An 18216-nucleotide genomic window follows, 5' to 3' on the forward strand; every position below is an offset into this window, starting at 1 on the left:
TCCCGCAAGCCACAGAACAACTAACCCCATGTGCTCCAAGTACTGAGCCCATGCCCTGAAATTACTGAAGCCTGCATGCCTCGAGCCTGTGCTCCCCAACAAGAGAGGGAGAAGTCAGCGCACTGCAGCAAAGGAGAGTTTGTGCTCATCCCAACTAGAGAAAGCCAACAGGCAGCAACAAAGACCACAGCCAAAAAATAAAAAACAAAACAAAACAAAACAAAACAAAAAACAAATCCCTCCCACATATTCACTGGACCGTAAGCTTCACAATGTCAAGGATCTACTTGTTGTGTTTCCAGCTGTATCCTTTACTGCTTAGAGCAAGGCTGGGCGCATGTTAGGGCTTCCCTGTTAGCTTAGATGGTAAAGAATCTGCCTACAGTATAGGAGAGCTGGGTTCGACCCCTGAGTCGGAAAGATCCCCTGGAGAAGGGAATGGCATCCCACTCCAGTATTCTTGCCAGGAGAATCCCATGGACGCAGGAGAATCCCATGGACGCAGGAGCCTGGTGGGCTGTAGTCCATGGGGTCGCAAAGAGTCAGACACGACTGAGCAACTTTGACTACTACTAGTGCATATTAGGCTCTTGTTATGTCTTTGTTGACTAAATGAATGATGGTTTATTTCCAGTCCTTATTTGTCCTGGAACTCAGCACTTCAGCCACGAGCTTGTCTGTTTCCTGTGGAGGGTCAGATCCGCTCCCAAACTGAAAGCCTGCAGGGGTGTCAGTCTCATTCGCCACCCAGTGCCTGTGACAGGCCTGGCCTATGGGGAAGGGTGTGGGCTCTGGGGTCAGATTATCTGGGTTCAGATCTTCTGCTTATGAGCTGTGTGATCCTCATCAGTTGCTGAGTCCCTCTGTGTTTCCACATGTGTACAAAAGGGATGCTACTAACATCTGTCTCATGGGGTTGCTGAGTTAATTAAATGAGTTAATATCAGTTAAAATACTTAGAAGTGTACCTGACATATAGTGAGTGTTTCATAACTATCAGTTTTTGTTGTTAGAACCCAAAATGTGTTTGGGATGTGAAGGTTGGGGAATCTTTATATAAAAGGCCCTTTCCTCTTTGATAAAATCTCCCCTAAGAAAGAGGTGAGGAGAGATGGAGATGATCTGAGAGGCCCCAGAGATCCTTAAAGCCAGGCTGGTAAAGAAATGTGACATCTCATGTCTCCCTGTTCTCTTGGAAAAGGCTAGTTTCTAGCTTGCCTGGTGTTTCTTTCCCCACTGTTTTCTACATTTGTTTCTTTGCATTGGGCCTGTTTTTTTTTTTTTTTTTTTAATAGCACAGTTAGGAATCCTGCTTGCTAGCTTGCTGCCTGGGACAGAGCGAAGCACTTCCATTTAGAGAAGCAGGCGGCCCTGGAATGCGGCTGCGGGCCTGCCAGGCTGACTCCAGGGCCCGGCTGCCCAGGAATGCACTTTGCAGCTTATACACGGTTGGGTCTCCTGTTCATGGAACTTCTCCTCTCTTATTCTTCTTTCGTGTCAGTTTTAAAAATAAAATAATACACACGCTTGCTTATCATTCCAAACAATGCAATGCATTTCCACATGTATTAGCATGAAGAAAACCTCCTTTCTATCCTGGCTGCCTCATTCCCCTCCCCTCACTTCCAGAGTAGGATTGCCCAGTTGGCACGATGCCCAGTGAAATCTGAAGTTTGAATAAACAAAGAATAACTTTGTATGTCTCTAGTATTGTATAGGGCAAACATTTAAAAATATATTTATTTAATTTTAAAACTTTATATTTTGTTTTGTGGTATAAATCTGTCTCGGCTTCTCTGATAGCTCAGCCGGTAAAGAATCTGCCTGCAATGCAGAAGACCCTGGTTTGATTCCTGGATTGGGAAGTTCCCCTGGAGAAGGGATAGGCTACCCACTCCAGCATTCTTGGGCTTCCTGGGTGGCTCAGATGGTCAAGAATCTGCCTGCAGTGTGGGAGACCTGGGTTCAATCCCTGGGTTGGGAAGACCCCTTGGAGGAGGGCATGGCCACCTACTCAAGTATGCTTGCCTGGAGAATCCCCATGGACAGAGGAGCCTGCTGGGCTACAGTCCACGGAGTTGCAAAGAGTCAGACATGACTGAGTGACTAAGCACAGCATAAATCAGCCTGCAGTACAGGAGACCCAGGTTCAATCCCTGGGTCTTGAAGATCCCCCTGGAGAAGGGAATGGCAACCCACTCTGGTATTCTTGCCTGGAGAATTGCATGGACAGAGGAGCATGGCTGGCTACAGTCCATGGGGTTGCAAAGAGTCGGACATGATTGAGCGACTAACATTTTCACTTTCACTTCACATAAGCGATTAACAAACAATGTTGTAATAGTTTCAGGTCAACAGCAAAGGACTCAGCCATCCATATACATGTATCCATTCTCCCCCGCCAAATTCCCTCCCATCCAGACTGTCACACAACAGTGAGCAGAGTTCCATGTGTTATACAGTAGGTCCTTGTTGGTTATCCATTTTCAATATAGCAGTGCATACAAGTAGGACAAACTTTTTATTTGCCAAGTTTGACAACCCAGCGCCTCCCCTGTTATTAGTTTCCTGTGTTTCTTTCTAGTAATTTTCCAAGCTTGTGCAACCCACACAGACTTTGATGGACTCACTGCTGGGGGAATCCCCAGCATCTGGAGCAGAACCTGGCAAGTTGTAGCTGCTTAATAAATGTTGGTTGAATGGATGAGTGACTGTACCCACCCATTTCTTTACATGGTTGAAAATATAAAAACATTGCATATTGTTTTTCTTCATGGGACTGCAATCTCATAGGATTGATAGAGTTACCACGCTTATTTTTAAGAGTTTTTTCATAGTATTCTCTTTGATGAATACTGTGGTCCCTTGACTGGGCTTCCCAGGTGGTGATAGTGGTAAAGAACCCGCCTGCCAGTGCAGATGTAAGAGACTTGGATTCCATCCCTGAGTTGGCAAGATCCCCTGGAGGAGGGCGTGGCAGTCCCACTCCAGTATTCTTGCCTGGAGAATCCCATGGACAGAGGAGCCTGGCGGGCTACAGTCCATGGGGTCACAAAGAGCCAGACATGCCTGAATGACTGGGCACACACCCATGCATGGTCCCTTGACATGAGACACTGGCAGGGTTGACAGTCTCCTGCTGTTATAAACAATGCGGTAATGAATGTTCCTCACTGTATTTACCCGTTGGATTTGGGTTGGATACTATGCAAGGATAGATATAGCATTGGGATCACTTGGGCAGAGGTATGTGCTTTAAAAGGTGGATGGAGGGACTTCTTTGGTGGTCCAGTGGCTAAGACCCCATGCTCCCAATGCAGGGGACCTGGGTTCCATCCCTAATCGAGGAACTGGATCCTGTATGCCACAACTGGGAGTTTGCACGTCACAGCTGAAAGATCCTGCGTGCCGCAACTAGGGGATCCCACATGCCTCAGCGAGGTTCGAGGATCCTGTGTGCTCCCACTAGGACCAGGCGCAACCAAGTAATAAGTAAATACAATAAATATAAGATGTGGATGGATGCTGCTGAATTTCTTTCCATAGCAGGTCTGTTTGCACTTGCATCAGACAGCTCCTCCCTAGATCCTTACTGGCACAAAATAGTATCAGAGTTTTCCATTTTGCCAACCTGATCGGTGGAAAACTGGCATCTCACTGTCTCCTTCATTTCCCTCTGTTTGTTTATGAGAACCTTTTTTGTGTTTGAAAACTCTCTGTACTTCTCTTTCTGTGAACTGCCTCTTGTCTTTTGCCTGTTTTTGTCCCCTTACTTTCTTATTAATTTTTAACAGGTTTTTATTAATTGAAGAACACATCTGTTAACCTGATGTATGTTTCATATATAATGTAATAGTGTAGTATAGAATATAAAATCGGTTTTCTAACTTTGAAAAAAAAGGTTTTTATTATGAAATTTTTTTTACTCTGCAGATTTTTTGAACATTCTCAACTAGTCAAATTTATGTATCTTTTCCTTCATGTATTCTACATTTTGTGTCTTGCTTGGAAAGGCCTCCCCCTCAATGAGATTATAGAGCAATTTTCCCACATTTTCTTTTACTACTTTAACTTTTTTTTTTTTTCATTTAAATCTTTAATCCATCTGGAATTTATTTTGGTTTTAGGAGGGAGGTGAGGATCTAGCTTTATTCTCTACCAGATGGCCAGCCAGTTGTCCCAATACCATTTATTGAATAATCCATCGCTTCCCACAGAATTGAAATGCCGCCTTTATCATATATTAAATTGTGGAGGAGGGATTTTGTACTCATTTTCTGAGAACCTCCGGAGTCAGCAAGGATTTTAGAAGGTTTCAGCTGAGTAGAGGCAGAGGCCCTGATGACCTCAAGGAGGACATGAAACCAAAGCCCACAGTGGTTCAGACAAGCTCTGTGGGCTGGAGCAGGGGTTGCTTAGGGAACAAGAGGGGAAAGTGAGTTCCCAGTGGTGGGAAGGGTTTAACTAGTGCAAGATTTCTCAGCCTTGACACTATTGACATTTGGGGCTGAATAAATCTGTATTGGGGGCATCTTGTGTATCATAGAATGTTTAGCAGCATCCCTTACCTGCACCTACTAGTATTAACCTTTCCCCCAACTTATGACAATCAGAAATGTCTCCAGATGTAGCCAAAATGTCTCCAGGGGTCTCAGATCATCTCCAGTTGAGAAGCACTGTTTTATCAGACCAGGGTTGAGCAAGTCAAGCCCTTTCCTGTTCTGATATCCCACCATCCACAATCTCAAGGGTGCCAGACAGCTAGGAGCCAGGATGGGAGCTGCCCTTCTATCTCATAGACCAGAGACCGCGGTTCCAACCTGCCCCCCACCCCCACCCCCTGGGTCTTGCAGAGAATCTCCGGGGACTCCCTGGGGCCAGCCTGAGCCTTTCCCCTGACAGGTGCACCCCCAGTCTAAGGGCCACACCTGGCCGGGCATCCAGGAGCAGCGACTCAGAAACCTGAGGTGGCAGAAGCTTTGTGACTTGAGGGTGTGTCAGTTTATTGTTTTAGGAGTAAAAGAGTCATGTGTTTGAGAGATTGGGGTGGTAGGTGGGGAGAGAAATTCCATATTAAATAGGCAGGTGTGGGCGTGAGAGGAAAGAGAGATGGGTGAAGTCCCTGGAGCCTGGGAGAAGGAAGATACTGGAGGGGAGCAGTGGCTGCTGAGATTAGCCGATTAGAATGGGACCTGACTTCCTCCTGACAACTGCTGAGTAGGAACAGTTGTTACTGGGGGAGGGGGAGAGTGGACGTGGGTGGGAACTCCCAAGTGGCTCAGTGGTAAAGAATCCACCTGCCACTATAGGAGACGTGGGTTTTATCCCTGGGTTGGGAAGATCCCCTGGAGAAGGAAATGGCAACCCAATCCAGTATTCTTGCCTGGAGAACCCATATGAACAGAGGAGCCTGTTGGGCTGCAGTCCATGGGACTGCAAAGAGTCAGACGTGACTGAGCCACTGAGCTCACATGCATGGCCATGCAGGAGGGTAAGAGTGACCTGAAGGTCCCATGGAGTGTGATGGATCAAGCAGAGAGTGTGGAGACAGCGGCTCTGGCAGATGAACAGCTTTTGCAGAAGCACCTGTGTGGAGTGTGTTGCACCAACATGCATCCTCCCAGGTGTGGCTCCAACATGGGATGCAGCTTCTGATGGGAAAGAGAGAGCCAGGCTCAGGATGCCTTGCTAAGGGGTCAGGTTTCCTTTTATTTCAAAGCACCCCTCAGCTACTCAATATGGGAAAACCACAGGAGGAAGGTGTGCAACAAGGAGTCAGCCCACTGACCTCCCTGCCGCCTCCAGGGATCACCCCCTTTCCTCCCACGTCATTAGAGTGCTCACACACACCACTAGAATGTATATCCTCTGAAGGCAGAGCTTTGTTTTGTTTTGTGCACAGTGCCTAGAACGGTGTGTGGCATTAAAATCCCATGGACGGAGGAGCCTGGTGGGCTGCAGTCCATGGGGTCGCTGAGGGTCGGACACGACTGCGCGACTTCACTTTCCCTTTTCACTTTCATGCATTGGAGAAGGAAATGGCAACCCACTCCAGTGTTCTTGCCTGGAGAATCCCAGGGACGGGGGAGCCTGGTGGGCTCCCGTCTATGGGGTTGCACAGAGTCGGACGCGACTGAAGCGACTTAGCAGCAGCAGCAGCAGCAGCAGGGCATAAGGGATCTTAGTTCCCCAACCAGGGATCGAACTCTTGCCTTCTGCAGTGAAAGCACAGAGTTCCAACCACTGGACCTCCAGGGAAGCCCCCAGCTGATGCTTAATACCCATTTGATGGATGAACAGATCCAGACTGCAAACCTGATGTCACTTATCCTTTTCACTGGGTGGTTCACGATCCATGTTCCATGTCAGTAGATACCTTCCCATGACACAAATTTTTCATGGTGCAGACTCTTGTGCTGTGCCCAAGGCCATATTGTGCTTGGCCAAGTCCTCCTGCTCTTTGAGTTTTTTTCCCCATGTTTCTCCATTACAAATGCCTGTCTGTTCAGGCTGCTGTAACAGAAAACCACAGACTGAGTGGTTTAACAGTTTGTTGCTTACAGTTCTGGAGGCTGGAGGGCCAAGCTCCAGGTGCCAGCATGGTGAGGGCATTCTTGTTGAGTCTCAGAGCTGTCTGCTCGTTGTTTCCTCATCTGATGAGGCCAGAGATAGGAGGCAGACTCTCTAGGGTCTCTTCTCATAAGCGGACTAATTCCATTCATGGGATCATGGCAAAACAGAAGGAACCAACATTATTTTGTCTTCTTTGTGGTTGGCTTCTGGTCATGTTAAGAGATGCTAGTTTTTTCATTCCATTTCCTTGGAGAAATTATTATTATTAAAATTATTAAATTTTATTAAAAGTTTTGAATACTCACATAACAGAAAATTCACCATTTCACCATGTACAAATGTAAAATTCAGTGGTTTTTGTATTTACAGTATTGTGCAGTTATTACCACTATCTAAATTTCAGAACATTTTCATCACTCCCATAGGAAACCCAAATCCATTAGCGATCACTCCCCATTTCTTCCTCCTTATTTCTCCCTCTCCTAGCCACTAGCAACCACTAATCTGTTTTTAGTCTCTATAGATTTTTATCGGTTTGGGACATTTCATATCAATGGAATCACGCAACCGGTGGTCCTCTGTGACTGACTTCTTTCCTTTAGTTTCATGTCTTCAAGATTCATGCATGTATCAGTATTCCTTTTTATGGCTGGAAAATTTTCCATCAAGATTGATCACATCTTGTTTACCTGTTCATCAGTGGATGGACATTGGGGTTGTTTCCACAATTGGCTATGATAACTAATACTTCTATGAATATTCACATACAACTTTCGTGTGATTATGTTTTCAACTCTCTTGGATATTTACCTAAGAGTGGAATTGCTGGGCCATATGATTTATGTTCTGTGTTTACCTTTTTCAGACCATTTCCACTTTAAAAACACTTTATGTACATTGGCAGATGAATGGATAAGGAAGTTGTTGTACATAAACACAATGGAATATTACTCAGCTATAAAAAGGAATGCATTTGAATCAGTTCTAATGAGGTGGATAACCTGGAGCCTGTTATACAGAGTAAAGTAAGTCAGAAAGAGAAAGACAAATACTGTGTATTAATGCATGTATATGGAATTTTTAAAGTAAGTTAAAGAAAAATATGAATTGCATTGCAAGTGGCATGTGAATATGACAGATACCCAGAGAGTGGGGTGCAGTCCATTCATCTGGACGTGACCCCCTCCTTACACCGTTTCCCACCTGTCTCTCCACCCTTATGTCCTTCCACTCCTTGGAGCCTCAGTGAAGCCAAACTGGTTTTCTCATTGTCCCTAAGAAGCTCTCTTTCCTCAAAGTTGCCGCCTCTTGGCCCTGACCTGGGGTGCGATCCAACTCTTGCTTATCCTCCAGAGAACGAGACTTCTCAAAATGCACCTTTTGCTTAAATCTATAGTTTAACCGTCAATTGCTTGTTTTCTCCCTCTTGTTTCTCACTAATGGTTTTATTCGTGAACCTTCTCCTTCCACTGTAAGCTCTTGACAGCTGCATCTATATTTGAGTAGTTCATTGTTCCCCTTGCTTGGTGGGTGCTTAATAGACACTTGGTAACTTGCCCTTCCTTGGAGCCTCCCCTCAGCCTGGAACCAGCCACAGGGTTGGCTCTTGGCCTGTTTGTGTTACCTTGGGTTTGTGGTTTACCCTTCGATTAACTTATTTCCACCTGTTTGGGTGTATCAGCCAGAGGTCTTCACATCCCAGGAGAGAGGGGTTAGTTAATTTTTTTTAGATGCAAGAAACAGAAACCAACTCGAGTCAGCTACCACTGGAAGGGGAATTCAGCACAAGGGGAAGGGGAATTTAGCAGAGACAGGGACTTCCCTGGTGGTCCAGTGATTACGAATCCGCCTTCCAATGTAGGGGACCTGAGTTTGATCCGCAGTTGGGGAACTAAGATCCCACATGCCGAGGTGGGGCAACTCAACATGTGCACGGCAACTATTGAGCCCACCGCCTCAACTAGAGAGAAGCCTGTGTGCCGTAAGGAAGATCCAGTGTACCGCAACTAAGACCCAATGCTGCCAACAAATCCATAAATAGAAACAAATGAATGTTAAGAATACAGGGACATTGCTTGGGTACAAGAGGAAGGTCAGCCTGGTGAAGGGAAGGAGAATTGGGAACCGAAAGACTCTGAGGGGCCTCCATCACTCATCTTCACTTCTCCTCATCTGTATTCATCATGCTCACCTCCAGCTTTCCTTGTCTCTACATCTTAGATGGAAGATGACACCCCCTGGAATCTCAGCCTCCATTCTAAAGTCCTTGAAAGAATCTGATTGGCCCAGCATAGATCTGGTGGCCGGGGAACTAGGGCAATGGTATAGTGCAGCAGTACTGTGGAGTACTCAGCGTGGGGTCCCTGGAGCTGAGCCCTCAGTAGCATTCATTATTGAGTGAAGGAGCAGCTCTGGAGCTGTGAACCTCAGCTTCTTCTTTTCCAGCCTCTAGGGAAATCATGGGAGTGTGGGAGAAGAGCAGGATGTGACAAAAACAGTTAACATCAGACTTGGTAACCTTAAAAACTCCAGATGGAGATATCTTAGGGGAGGGAGGGGAAGTGTGGAGCCGCTGGTCAGTTCCACTTCTGGGAAAGGAAGCTCTCCTGATTTTTCTGGCTCTTTGGTTGGGTAGGGGTTGTTGAAACATCTATTGGAACCTCTTACCTCCTTCTCAGAGTTCCTACTCAGGTGATTTTTGACTCTGAGCACCAGGAATGAAAAGGAAACTTTGTTCCCTGTATCTGGGGGCTGTTGCCACTCTTCTGGATTTCCTTAGTCTAAGTTCTTCCCTGTTGTGCCACCTTCCTGAGGGCAGAGTTGACACACCCTCCATTCCTGTTGAAGGGCTTAGAATGCTCCCCAGTACGTGCAAATATACCCAACTCCTTAAGTCTCAGTTACTTAATCTGCACAATGGGGCACATGCAGCCCACCATTGACATTTGTGGATTTGATCATTGTGGTTTCAGTCTCATTAGCTGCCTAGATCCTTGGGCCATGGTCCTGGGTCATCATCATAAAGCTTTGGTTTGAATTGGTTGCTTGGCAAGATTCGGAAGAAACAGAATGGTGTTGTGACCTAAATTGTGGTCTAGGGACTGAGATTTGCTTCCAAGTCTGGACACTGCCACATAGCTGGGTATCCTTGGGCAGATTTTTTTTTTTAAACTTTACATGATTGTATTAGTTTTGCCAAATATCAAAATGAATCTGCCACAGGTATACATGTGTTCCCCATCCGAACCCTCCTCCCTCCTCCCTCCCCATACCATCCCTCTGGGTCGTCCCAGTGCACTAGCCCCAAGCATCCAGTATCATGCATCGAACCTGGACTGGCAACTCATTTCTTACATGATATTTTACATGTTTCAATGTCATTCTCCCAAATCTTCCCACCCTCTCCCTCTCCCACAGAGTCCATAAGACTGTTCTATACATCAGTGTCTCTTTTGCTGTCTCGTACACTGGGTTATTGTTACCATCTTTCTAAATTCCATATATATGCGTTAGTATACTGTATTTATGTTTTTCCTTGGGCAGATTTTTTAACTTTATGCTTCATTTTCTTTACCCATAAATGGGATGGTAATAGTACCCACCTCACAGGGTGGGCACTTTGGGTGGTTTAAATGAGTTAAGATGAGTACAGCCCTTCACAGTGAGCCTCAACACATGCTGGCCACAGCTCTTCTGCCAGGCTGGTTTCATTCATTCAGGTGATGCCTGGCCTCCAGGTGGACAGGGGGAGCCTGCCTGTGATGCTGTCTTTGTGATCTGGTCCAGCTGTGCAGGGATGCCCACTAGGCCTACTTTTTTTCCTTGGCAACCATTTAACAGGAAAGGTTGGGGCCAGCTAAGCCAGATGTCTAGGGTCCTGGTTGCTTCCTTTTTCTTAATCCTTGTTTACCTTTAACAAAACTGATGAGAGCCATGCAGCCCCTCTGGGTGGCCCTGCTCTGGCTGTTTTGAGTGTTTGCCTTGCCTTAGGAAACAGCAGGTGCAGTTGGCAGCCTCTTTCCCCACCTCCAGCCTGTTAGCCCCAATCTCTGGGGACTCCTTAGACTAATGCAGTTTTAATGAATACACATTACTGTTTACATGGCTGAAATGAGAGCCTGGCTGCTTATTTTATGCTGAGGTTTACAGCTCTGCCATTAAAAATCCTGCCTCCTTCGCTCTGCTTCTGGCCAGGGGGGCTGTTTCCTGGCGACCCTTCTCCCATCCCTCCAAATAAGGTCTTCACTGTGAGGTCTTGTGGTGTTAGAACACCTGCCTTGCCTAGAAAGGAGTCTTTGCCTAGGACAAAAACATAAATATGGGTTCTTCATTTTTAAAAATTTAAAAATATTTAAAAACTTCTCAATTAGAAAATGAAGAGATACCAAGAGGAGAAAATAAAAATCACCCATAATTCCACTACTCAGGAAAAAACCAATTATTAACATTTGGTTTATATTTTTGCAGATTTTAATCAATACTTATAATAAGCATTTTAAATTAAAATTAGAAACCAAAATTAAAACACATTATTCTGAAATCTGCTTTTCATTCCCTGCAATTAATGTAATGTGAACATCTTTCCAAGACAAGAAACATAGATCAGTGGCATCTTTTATCAGGCATCATTGTCTCCTCTGGTATGGCTGTACTTGAATCTCTTCGAGAAAGTTTAAATTAAATCAAATTTCAAATATTAATATACACTCATGGGTTAAAAATTGAAAAGGCACAGCAGAGTTTACCTTGAAAAGTCTCTCTCCTAACCTGGGTCCTTGGCCACCCAGTTTTGCTCCCTATAACAACCAGTATTACCTGTCTCTTGTGTATACTTCTGGAAGTAGCCCCAGAATATACATGCAAATCATATACATTTGTTTTCTCTCCCCAAAACACACACATTCAAATGTTAGCTTACCTTGCTTTTTAAACTTAATATACCTTGGAGTTTGTTCTGTATCAGTACGTTAAGAATGTCCTTATTCTATTTTATGACTGCATTGTGGTCCATGGAATGAATGTCCCTGGGTATGTTTTTAAAATTGTTCTGTATTGACTCAGAGAAACCTTTCCTGTGGTTTTGTCCAAGCTCCTTGTCCATATGGCCTGGCCAGGGGCAGCTAAAGGAAGGATGCCCGTTCAGAGATTAGGAGGGCCTGCAGGTCCAGATTATGAATGGGATTGGCCTGGATGGATCTGAGTGACAAAGACAAAGAGCAGAGCTGGTTGAGCCACATGCCAGGTGGCGGTCACTGGCAAAAGGCCATTTGTGTCTTATCTGCCATTCTCCAGATGGACCACATTTAAAACAGAGGCATTGACCTTCATTTATACTTGGTTGAGAAAAGGTTTCAGCAGAGGCCCAGTGAGAGGATCAGATGTTTCTTACACTTTCTGGCAAGAGGTTGAAGGGTGTCAGCAGGTAAGTGATCTCATAAAGCTGATTCAGAGTGAGAAAGAACTGTGTGTCTGCTTTAGAAACATCCACCTGCCTCCCAGTTGAAGGCATGTGATGGACTAGTCAAAGCATTTCGTGTTGGACTTCCTCTTTCCTGGTGCTCTTAGGTCACTAGGCCAGATGCTTTGAATTGGTTGAGGAAACACCTCAAGTTAGTCTGATCAGAGGGAAATATGGGGGTCTTACTCAATGGGGTTTGTCAGCAAAGACAGTGAAGACCTCCTAGAGAGAGTGGGGATCATTTTGTGTAAGTAAATGAATCTTGTGACTCTCTAAACAGGAGGGGCGATTTGACTCGGGAATGGGGCATTTCCCACACTTGGAGGGATGGGAGGGAGCCCACAAGGATGGAGAGGAAACCAGGATGGTGCCGATGAGAAACTGAGAGGGTTTTTATGGGAACACCTAGGAAGTAATGATCTGTCATTGATGAATCAGGCCAGGTCCACCAGGAGAGACTTGCTCTATTATGTTCCCCCTGGATTTCAGTCAATCCACATGACCAAGTTTTCATTATTGAGTGAAACCAAGTCAAGAATAGACTCATTGTTTATTATGCTACCTGTTTTGTGAGGGTTGGAATGAAATAAATATCCAACCAAACGTAATTATTAAACAATTAAAAATTGCTTTCTTAAATAGCTATTGAATTACATCAGACTCAAAACTATAATTGCCGAGAGGCTGTCAATGAAGAAAAATAGAGTGCTATGTAAAAAAACTTCTAGTGCTATGCTTAGAGAGAAGTTTATAGCCTTAACACTTTTTATGGTTAAAGATCTGTGTGATGCTCTGCTTTGAACATAATTTGGCTACTCACTAATTCTAGTGCACCTGTCATTGCTTGAAAAAGTTTCTGGTATACCTCTTTAGGAATTTCATGTAGACCCAGTTTTCTTTATTAAATCTTCTGAGGTGAATATTTTGAAGGCAAAGCATTCATTTTGTTGTTTAAATTTACATATTTTGAGATAGTCATGTAGCTGTATTATCCACTGAATATATTTCTAAGTCCCACTTATTAGTTTTTCTTATTAAACAAAACAACATATCAGCATTGCGGTAATAAGAAAATAGGATCAAACAAAAAGAAAAAAAAAAGGTAGGTAAGAATTTAGATAAACCAAAACTTGTGTAGCAGATAAGTGATATCTTTAAGGACTCGGGTTCCTTTGTTCTTCCTGCTGCATCAGCTTTAGCAGGTAGTTTTCTGTCACATGATGACAAAGTGGCTGCAGAACCTCCTACAATGTAATGTACATTCCAGGCATGTGGAATATGGAATGGCCTACACCCTTTTTCTTGCAAGACTTTTTGTCTTTTTCACTGGAGAAGGGATAATTATACCCTTTCCAGGGAATCCGTCTCTATCTTTATTGGCCAAGACTCCAGGGCAAACAGGTTAGAATATTTTTATCTCGGCACACTGAACAGTATCAGGGTTCTGTTAGTAAGAAGGAAAGGGGATACACATTGGTTGTACACCTAGCAGATCTGGCATAGAAGGACTCCCCTCCTGCCCTTAGTCCTCATCAGTGTGACAAATTTGTTTCATTCATAGAATTTTCTATATGTTTTGGCTTTATAATTGTTAATTTTTACCAGACAAAAAATGACTGATTTTTGTTTGTTTTCTCTGTTGGACAGAGATCATTTATGATTTTTAATTGGAGATAATAAATATACTTTTGAATGAATGCAGATGCACTCAGGGGCAAAGGGGCTTTCCTGTTCCTGGTTCTTTGCAGAGAAGGATGGTCTATATTTGTCTGGTATTGAGCTTTGAGATGGGTTTTGCAAGAGTTTGGACGTTTCTCTTTTCACCATTTGAGTCTTTGACTAAAGGAGAAGAGAAATTTTAGACCTCTGGGAACTGACTCTGTCAGCTTAGATACTCGGAAGTGGCTGGGGAGAGAGAGGGAGCAGAGATCGAGGGCAACAGCTTCATTTTTGCGCTTCCCCACATCAGTCTCTTTTAAGCTATCGCCCACCTCCCCTCCCCTCTGCAGCTCAAAGCCCCCATGATGTTTCTCCTCTGTGCCTCTTCCCCTCAGCATCTCTCCTCTACCACTTGCCATGTGTGGGGAGCTGTAGAGACTCCCGTGATATTTCTGAGCCTCATTGTCTTTGTTTGATATTTGGGATCCTGGCTCATTGAGAACAGCAATTTGCTCCTGACAGCTTGTCTCCAACCCCTCACCCCCAACATAAACCCAAACTCCCATACCCCACAGGGCATCGATGAAGCACTTTTGAAGTCCTTGCCGGCTTGAAACTTTTTTTTTTACCATAAAGAGAGAGTACTTACTGATTTCCATGATTTTTAAAAATTGTGGTAAAATACCCACAACATAAAATTTACCGTCTTAACTGTTTCTAAGTGCAGAGGACTCTTTTCATCTTGCAAAACTGAAACTATCCCCATTAAGAAGAACTCTTTATTCCTCCTTCCTCCCTCCCCCCAGTCCCTGGCAACCACTAGTCTATCTTCTGTCTCCGTGATTTTGATTACTCCAGGTTCCTTAGATAAGGAGTTGTATTTTTGTGACTGGTATAATTTACTTAGCACAGTGTCTTCAAGGTTCATGCATGTTGGAGCAGGTGTCAGAATTTACTTTTTTAAAAAATTTGTGTAATATCCTATTGTATATGTACACTACAATTTGCTTAGCCATTCATTCACTGTTGGACAGTTGGATTGCTTCTGAAACCTTTTGGCTATTCTGTTCAGAATGCTGCTATGAATATGGGTGGACAAATACCTCTTCAAGCGGTGCTTTTTTCTTTTGGCTATATACTCAGAAGTGGAATTGCTGGATCATATGGTAAATCTATTTTTAATGTTTTAAAGGAATCTCAGTGCTGTTTTCCATAGTGGCTGGACCATTTTGCATTCTCATCAATAGTGTCTAAGGGTTTCAGTTTCTCCACATCCTTACCAACACTTGTTATTTTATTTTATTTTTTTTTTGCCATATGATGATGCATGTGGGATCTTAGTACCCTGACCAAGGATTGAACACATGTCCTTTGTGGGGTATTAACCACTGGACCACCAGGGAAGTCCTCCTTTTTTTGTTGTTGATAGTAGTCATTTTAATGGATGTGAGGTGGTATCTCATTGGGTTTTGATTTGCATTTCCCTACTGATGAGGGATGTTGAGGGGGCTTCACAGGTGGCATTAATGGTAAAGAACCTGCCTGCCAATACAGGAGACATAAGAGACACGGGTTCAATCCTTGGGTTGGGAAGATCCCCTGAAGGAGGGCATGGCAATCCACTGCAGTATTCTTGCCTGGAGAATCCCATGGACGGAGGAGCCCGGCAGGCTACTGTCCATAGGGTTACAAAGTTGGACACGACTGAAGCAACTTTGTATGCATGCATGAGTGATATTGAATATCTTCTTATGTGCTTATTGGCTATTTGTGTATCATCTTCGGAGAAATGTCTGTTCAAGTCAATTTCCATGACTTTGCATTATCACATCTGTATTGATTCAGGCAAGTCAACTGGAATAAACTCTGGCGTTTAGACTGATATTGTGGTTTTTCTGCAAATAAATTCTGCCCCCAAATAACCTCCAACTTTCTGGAAGTAGTCACCACGAACACAGTTCTGAAGATAAGTTTTTTAAAAAAGGAAATTCATAAAAGTATCATGCATCTTCCTTTTTTTTTTTTTTTTTGACACTAATGGAACAATTTAATGTAATTTCAGAGGGAAGCAGAGCTGCTGGAAAGGCTTGTGTGATGAGGGAAGGTTACCCAGCTCTGCTTTCAGGCAGCGTGTGGGAGCAGAGAGTGGTGTTCTCTGCAGGCTCTTAGGGAGGAGAGTGGGTGAGACAGACCATTGCAGGCCCCCAAGGGCTTGGAGCAGAGTCCGGGGAAAGAGGATGGAAGAGGGGAAAGGCAATCCTTCAAGAGTCCTGCAGAATTGGGTGGAAATGCTCTTTGACCCAACAGATTCCACTGCCTTCTAAGTACAGGGTCATGTAGGCAGTGTGCCCTGGTGGAATGCTGATTAAGAAAACTGCTCTTGGACTTGTAGACTTAAAAATGATGCACAGCATGAGAGTTAAGTTTTATCTGGGGCAATATGAGGACTGCAGCCTAGGAGACAGCACGTCAGATAGCTCTGCAAAACTGTTCCAAAGAGGTAGCAGGAAAAGATGGTATATACGTGATTTTGGTGAAGGGGAAGTACATGCAATCAAGCACATATTTTTTGCAGAAGGTTTCTGCTGGTCTCATGAAGCTTCTGCTTGTCACAAGAAACAGTTGTCACCATGAAGGATTTTAGTGCTTTGCTAGATATGAGGAGATACAAGAACTGGGCTCATAAAATCAGCTCTTGAGAACATCTAACTATCTGAGGACCTGTCTTGCCAGTTTTCCCAGAGCACAGAGTGCCTTATTTCTGTTCTCCCCCATGAACTTCTTCAGGGGGCTGTTGAAGGTCAGTAGCTGCAGCAGCATGTGATTTAATCCTTGTAGAGATAGATGGCAAGCACCCATGCCAAGTACCAATTTGTTGTTGACAGACTGAGTTTTTCTAGGCCTCAGTTTCTTCATCTTTCAAATGGGAACATTAACAGGCTCTACCTCATAGGGGTCGTGGTGGGGTTTAAACAAGAAAAGGCGAGTAAAATGCTGACACCTAGTGAGGGATTAAGTTATTAAGAAGGTGCTAGAGACTTGGTCTGGGCCCTTGGAAATCTACTGGTCTCATGAAGAGACAGCCTGGTTCCTACAAAATGCATAGTGGGAAGAAATAAGGGCTAAGATGTGATATGCTCTCCGGTGACAAGAATGCTGGGGAAAGAACCTTAATTCTGAGTCATAATTCTTGGGCAGGCATCAAAGTGGGCGTCACTAGAAGAAGGCATTTGAGTTGACTCTTGCAGGCTCCGTTGGTTCCCAACCAGCAAAGGCTTAGGAAAAGGGCAGGACAGGCAGGGCAAAGGGTTGCGGCCATGATGGTTCATGGTTAATTACACTGAGATGTTTATGTGTTACACTGAGTGTTGTACTTACTTACTTACTTACACTAAGTAAGATCATGAAAACACTGAAATTCAATGGTCAGAAAAGACTTTGGATGATTAAAATGACATATTCATATTTATATGTAAACACATACATAAATGTAAAAGGATAGAACTCAGATTCTACAGAAGTCAGGCAGGAAGCATAAATGAGTGAAGTGGATTGGGTGTAAAACAGTGATGGTGTTTGGACTTGTGTTGAGCTGCAGAGTAGATGCCTTATTGAAAGGCATATCAGGTGAATTCAGAAGGAAATTCATTGCTTTATGTAACTGAGAAATCTAAGGGTATCTGCCTTCAGGTATAGTTTGATTCAGGGACTCAGTATGTTATCAGGACATGGTTTTTCTCATTTCATCTTTCAGTTTAGTTTAGTCACTCAGTCGTGTCTGACTCTTTGCAACCCCATGGACTGCAGCATGCCAGGCCTCCCTGTCCATCACCAACTTCTGGAGTTGACTCAGACTCATCTCCATTGAGTTGGTTGATGCCATCTGCCATCCAACCATCTCATCCTCTGTTGTCCCCTCCTCCTCCCACTTTTAATCTTTCCCAGCATCAGGGTTTTTTATAATAAGTCAGTTTTTCACATCAGTTGGCCAAAGTATTGGAGTCTCAGCTTTAGCATCAGTCCTTCCAATGAATATCCAGGACTGATTTCCTTTAGGATGGACTGATTAGATCTCCTTGCAGTCCAAGGGACTCTCAAGAGTCTTCTCCAACACTACAGTTCAAAAGCATCAATTCTTCAGCACTCAGCTTTCTTTATGGTCCAACTTTCACATCCATTCATGACTACTGGAAAGATCATAGCTTTGACCAGATGGACCTTTGTCGACAAAGTAATGTCTCTGCTTTTTAATATACTGTCTAGGTTGGTCATAACTTTTCTTCCAAGGAGCAAGCATCTTTTAATTTCATGGCTGCAGTCACCATTTGCAGTGATTTTGGAGCCCCCAATATAAAGTCTGTCACTGTTTCCATTGTTTCCCCATCTGTTTGCCATGAAGTGATGGGACCAGATGCCATGATCTTAGTTTTTTGAATGTTGAATTTTAAGCCACATTTTTCACTCTCCTCTTTCACTTTCATCAAGAGGCTTTTGAGTTCCTCTTCACTTTCTGCCATAAGGGTGGT

The 18216-nt window shown here is 44.0% G+C and overlaps 1 protein-coding gene across 3 annotated transcripts in view; it reads left to right on the forward strand.

Annotated features, from left to right (window-relative positions):
* Window positions 1–18216, forward strand: part of PRKCB (protein kinase C beta) — a 375130-nt gene that overhangs the window by 72643 nt on the left and 284271 nt on the right. The window contains exon 1 of one of the 3 annotated variants that reach the window (XM_061401449.1): window positions 11789–12278. The exons of the other annotated variants lie outside the window; for them this stretch is intronic. Coding sequence (XP_061257433.1) covers window positions 12221–12278 — 58 coding nt within the window. The 5' untranslated portion in view covers window positions 11789–12220. Of the gene's footprint in view, window positions 1–11788; window positions 12279–18216 lie in introns of those variants that run through there. 3 annotated transcript variants of the gene reach the window in all.

The sequence above is a fragment of the Bos javanicus genome, chromosome 25 (assembly GCF_032452875.1).
Source record: "Bos javanicus breed banteng chromosome 25, ARS-OSU_banteng_1.0, whole genome shotgun sequence".
Lineage (NCBI taxonomy): Eukaryota > Metazoa > Chordata > Mammalia > Artiodactyla > Bovidae > Bos > Bos javanicus.